The sequence below is a fragment of the Pagrus major genome, chromosome 22, assembly GCF_040436345.1.
Source record: "Pagrus major chromosome 22, Pma_NU_1.0".
Lineage (NCBI taxonomy): Eukaryota > Metazoa > Chordata > Actinopteri > Spariformes > Sparidae > Pagrus > Pagrus major.
In genome coordinates, this window is record NC_133236.1 from 2420192 (window position 1) to 2426191 (window position 6000).

The 6000-nt window shown below is 40.7% G+C and overlaps 1 protein-coding gene across 1 annotated transcript in view; it reads right to left on the bottom strand.

Moving 5' to 3' along the window:
• ccn6 (cellular communication network factor 6) overlaps nt 1-5582 on the bottom strand; it is a 23240-nt gene extending 17658 nt beyond the window's left edge. The window contains exon 1 of the mRNA XM_073493349.1: nt 5499-5582. Within this exon, the coding sequence (XP_073349450.1) occupies nt 5499-5582 (84 nt within the window). The remainder of the gene's footprint in view (nt 1-5498) is intronic.
• Between the last annotated feature and the right edge of the window lie 418 nt (nt 5583-6000).

Sequence of the window (6000 nt, forward strand, 5' to 3'; positions counted from 1 at the left end):
TTAATTTTATTTATTTGTGTGTCTTTTTGATGTTGACTGATTCAGAGAGGACATCCCGGGCCTCATACCACTAGAAGGACATATAGGCTAACTGGTCAAATAATTTGCCAGAGGATTGTTGCTTTTTTCAAAGACAATGGACTTGATTTGGAGCATATTATCATGCTAGTTAATGTAGCGGGGAAAGTGAATGGCCTGTCTGCGCAAATGTCTGCTATTGCATCGAGGATGAAATCACTCCACTGCCTCATCCATCAGAACTTGCTGTGCGCTCAACCTAGTGGTGAGTTGAATACTATGGAGTCAGTTATGTCTATTATTAACTTCATCCGATCATCATCAGGTCTTCAACACTGACTGTTTCGTAAATTACTTGCCGGCATGTCGGCTGAGCATTGTGACTTATTATAGGCATCACTTAATATGAGCCAGCCTTCTCTGCCATTGTCCATTCAAAGAAGTTCAGTCTGTCATTAGTAGCCTGTAAGTGTGGAGCTTATGTGTTTTCTGATTTGCAACATTTATTATTGAATGAATGTGGTGCAGTTTAACAAGTGAAACAAGTGAAATACTTAATTGAAGATTGACCAGTAGACATAAAACAAGAACAATGGTTAAAAATGTTAAATAAACAGTTGACATATACAGTATACAAATGTAAGTCATCCAATCATTTTCTTTGTACACAATTGTCTCTTTCTTCAGTGTCAAGCTCTAGTAAAGCAAGAGCCTTTTTGGGAAACAGCTTCTGTTGTCAAAATGTTCCAGGCGCTTATCCAGTGTAACTAGTGCTGTGGGGCATCAAATATAGTGGCAAGTTCAGTTAATCTTTAACGTTTGCAATCTTTTTGCTCTCTTCTCTGGTTTGCTTCATAGGAAAAGCTGTGATGTAGCTAGCTAAGAGATGTCAGAACTGAACAAATTATGCCAAATGGCTGACATGCTGTGTTGTAGAATATATCTGTTTCAGATATGTGTTTACTTTTGGGCTATATCACAGCTGTTTGTTGCAAAGAAAAGTAAGTACTTGATGTAATTTCTTAAAGAAAGCCTATATATGTTCTTTTTAAATTTATGATTACACTACTTTTGCAATTAAGCAAAATAAAAGTTTTTAAAATGTGGTGGTACGTTGTGTTTACATACATAATCAGAATAATTGCTCAGGGAAATGTCCAGCTCCCAGGCGCTTAGCTTTCTGAAAATGTGTCCCCCCAAACAATATAGTTGAATTGCCCTGGTATAGGGCAATGCCTCCTCCTCTCCTGTTCCTATTATTCCTTTCAATGTAATATAATCTATAATGTGAGTTACGGTGGGGTGAGAAAGAAAACAGAGGACTATATTCCAACATTGTGCTGAAAAAGTTCAACACACAACAAATGTAAACATAGGTCATATTATAATCCTTTTAGTGTCGACCTCTATGGCTGTTTTTCTGTTGAGCATGGGCTGAAAAAGTTAGATGGTGCACCTTTAATGTCCACAGGGAATTGACTATTCATCCAAAAGTTCATCCAAAAGTGCCCTCAAGTACCAACAATTCACTAGTTTCTTTTGTTTAAAATGCTTAAACAGAGAGATGGCCGCAAGTTATTCCTCTCCTCCCAGCCTGTGGACCCTCATGAAGGAAAGGTCCTGTAGTGATCCCTGGGATAATAGTGATTTGTGGCTTATAAAATCCCAAATAGCTTGCTCTGCTCTCCCACATCTATCTATTCTGCTATGGAGCCAGAACAGTGACAATGACCTATGGCATCGAAAATAAAATTTGTCATTGAAAACAAAACCTGAACTAACAAAGCAAACATTGGTACAGAGCCCCTTAAGGGTCATGGTGAGATTCTTTTTAGGACTACATTTGCGTTACGTTGCAATATGTTTTGCATTCCCTCACAAGAATTTTTCTGTTACCTTGCAATACTTTTGTGTTCCCTCGCAATACCTTGTTTTTCCTTGCAATACTTTTTTTCCCTTCCATTCCTTAAAAGCATTATCATGGATCACACACAATGGCCTCTTTGGCCTTTATCCAGGTCTTCTGCTGTGTCTGTCGGGTCACTCATCTGTCAGAACCACTCTACACTGTGAGAGTGTCTCTGGGCTCATTAGGTACAGGGTCAGCTGACTCTTACCCCTATTCAACCAAAAGCCAACCAGGTGCTGGTTCTTGTCTGAAGCTAGTGCTGGTTTGAAACTGCAATCACATCACATCATTCAGTCGCTGTATATGACTCCAATTTCCCAGCATTACTAGGAACAACTACTAACTACACTGAGTCTTTACAGGTGTAAGGTGTAGGAAAAAAGTACTGTGAGGTAATGTAAAAGTATAGCGAGGTAACGCAAAAATGATTGCAGGGTAACACAAAGTAGTCTAAAAACAATTCTTGCCATGACCCTTAGGAGCTCTGTACATTGGCATTGAAACATTTGTATTTGAAGAAGTTGTTACATTTTGTTTTGATATTTTTGGAGATTTTTACGTGTTTTTCAATTCATTCCTTCCTTCATGTCTTTCTTTTTTCAGTGAGGAGATGAGGGTTTTGAGGGGAGAGGAAAGGAGTCTAGAAGAGCCGCAAGACTAAATCATTTTATATCTATTCAAGTTAGCAGGGCTCTAATCCGAAAGTTAGTTGGCTCGGTCGGCAGAAGCCTCTAGTGTGCACTCTCTGTGGGCCCCACAACACAGAAGATTCTGTTAATTTTATAGCCTGGCAGTCGAGCTTTTAGACGGTGGGCCAAGGCCCCGTATCAGCTTTAGTTTTTGAAAATAATGATCCCCATGGAGGGAGAACCTGGATCTTTTACGTTTTAAAGTTAATTTTTTTCTCAATCAGATTTTCTTTGTTGGCACTCGTAATTCTTGCACATTTTTTCATAATCATAGTTTAAAGTTCGTTAAATTGCAGGCAAACGCCGCAGCCTACTATGTCAGTTGAACCAATGGCACGCAGCACTACAAATCATGTGATGTTATTCAGCCAATCAGACGTAGATATGCGACGTAGATAAGAACAGCTGCTGCTCTCAATATTCACCTGGTGGACACGGGGTGGAGAGGTGAAGACAGTGATACATCCATGGAAAACCACACGAAATATTATGAGCTAAATAAGAAGCTTCCACGTGTGTAGGTAAGTATTAATGTTGTTGGAAAATGCTAGCTATGCTATTTATTTGATGTATAACCTTTGGCGAGGCGACGTTTATTACATGTAAAGGTAGCGCTAACTGTTAGCCTAATCCTAGCTCTTGTTAAACTCGTGCTGGCTTAATCAATCAGTCAATTAAGCTTGAGCTTAACATGTGAAGCGCAGGAGACCTGAATCTATATTTCAATATCGCTGACTATTCTTATCGAATTAATATTACATTATTCACTTCATACGATGTGAAGGAATTTAAATGATCTAAAAACATGGTTCTCTGTGGTATACCCCAGTCAGCAAATTTCAAACAGTGAAGTAAACTACCCTGAAATGTTGTTGAGCATAATTGTATATTTTAGTAGTTAGGCTAATAATGTATTGATTCATTAGATACAAAATGGTTTTATGGTAAAGTTTAAGTTGTATTTAAACCAGCTTCGTGCCATATCAATTATGTGAAAGTTGAATTCATTTCATTTAGCACTAACGGACTAACTAACTAACTAATATTCCCACTAGGTAATACTCCCATGCCGGACAATGAGAAATGGTGCTCAAACCATACACTGTTGGTGAGTTAACTTTATTCTACTATCTAACTGTTAATAAATCAGAATGCTTAGTAACATATTTACAGAAACAAATAACATTAACATGAACAGTACTTTTGTTTTCTCCATGTGTTCTTGAACACAGTACTGGTTGATGAAAGGTGTTAGCCTCTCATGCTGGCCCTGGAACCACTAGTCATCTTCAAATGACCTATTGCCACAGTTTGTGCATTGGCAAAGGTTTGTACATGGCAGCTCATGTATTTTGCAGGTGCATCTCCCCTTAACACAGTTTGTTTTTTTACAAGAGCAGTGCACCAGTTCAAGGATTGCCTCTGGAGCTGGGGGAAGTGTCATCCAGTCCACTTCTAAGAAATCTCCTGCCATCTTCCAGCCATGACATTCAGGGGCAGGAATATCAGGCCTACACTCAAGGCTCCTTCTGTGGACTGCAGCCTGATAGTTAGCATGCTGGATGTGCTTGTGCAAGCAGTCTTTGTTTGGAGGCAAGTCTCTCTCAGAGCACTTTCCTGACTTGAACAGCTTAACTCTTGCCTTGTTAACATCCATACACTCCTGATCATACAGGTCACATGTGAAAGCCTCCACTGCCTTGCAGAACTCCGGGGATGGAGAGAAACTTGTTCCTAGTTCTCTAAACAGGGTGATGTATTGTCTCTGGGAAATGAGCTTTTTATAAGCTTTGGTTTTCCCCACCCCATGTATAGCACTCACAGTGTCACATCCAGAGAATGCATGCAGACCCACAAGGGCATCACATTTGTCTTCCCTCAGGTGGGGATGAAGCCTATTGATGTCAATAATATGTGGATTTCTGCCTTTGACTGTGTGAAAGTACAGGTGACCACCAATTTTGCTGCAGAGCCCAAGAGCCAGCACAAAGACATCGGTGTCTTGATTACCAGGTCACTGCTGTATTTTGCTGCATAAGCTGCATGCAACATAAGTCTGGTGTCTGCTTCCTCCTGGGTTGTCTCCAGGTCTTGAACCCGCAGTATTTCAAGGTAGTTGTTGCTTCCATTCATCTTTATAGCATGACATTTGTCCCCATGCCCAATAATGGCTGTCGTGTTTCCAATTATGTTTTTTGCAGATGTGCTCCAGTGATGGAAGAAATACTCCAACACGTTTTCTTTATTTTGCCCACATGCCAGGAATTTTCTCCACTGTTTTGGTGTTTTTTGATCATCACCATATATTTTAATTTTTTGACAGCCTTGTTCTGCTCGCCTGTTTTCGCTCAGCATGTTTGATGCTATGGTGTTTGTGTCACACACAAAATGGAGCTCTGTTGACTTGGTTTCCTTGGCTGAGTTGACCAGTGTCCTCAGTACATGGTCAGCATATAGGCCAAATGTTGGCTGTGGCTTTAGCTGCTGCACCAGAGCCATAGCATCCCATATCCAAACGGAGCCATCTGGAATGTCCCTCACTGTTGGTGGTGGGCTGATGTCCTCCTCCAGTGTGTGCATCAGCTTTGCTTTGTTCATCTTTACCAGAGAGCCGTCAAAGTTGGCAAGTGATTGTGGCAAAGGACCCAGACTGTAGGAGAGCATTTCATTTATGTTTATTTGTCTGACATTTCCCACAACAATTAATCTGGCAAACAGGTTTTGGTGTGATTTCAGTGTGATTTCTTTTCCTTTGATTTTTGTGCTTGTACTGTGGTCAGTATCTTTGAACGTTTTCATTTTCATTTTCTTTATAGGGTCATGGAATGATGTCTTTGCCGTGGCAATCCTTGACTCACAGAACTCAGTGAGAGCTTTCATACCTCTTTCTTTCGCCCCCAGTAAATCTCTGGCAACACTGTCTGGTGCTTGTTGGCCAGAGGAGATTTGATGAAGAGACTCTCCATCCAGCGAAGGGTCGAAAGGATTGACCATATTTTGGACAGTGGCTGTAATGTTCATCACATCAGCATGATCCCTCTGCGTTCTGGCGCTGTCCAGCTCAGAATGTAGATGTGATACTGGGCACTGTCCAGCCATTGCTTTACATTCATGTGTGATGGCTGCCTGCTCATGTTGTGTCAGGGTCCATTTGTGAACTACACCTTTGTTTAAAGAGAACCCACTGATGCCTCCTTTTGTCTTTGAATCGCGATTGGCTGTTTGTTCAATGACTTGATCACATGCAGTGCCAGCAAAACCATGCTGTTGATGTCTTTGTGCCACAAAGTCACCTGAAAGAAGCTGCTGATGTGTTGTGAGATGTGTATCTTCCAGATTGGACATCTCGAGCCAGTATGCTGTTAAATACCTGGTGTAATTCAC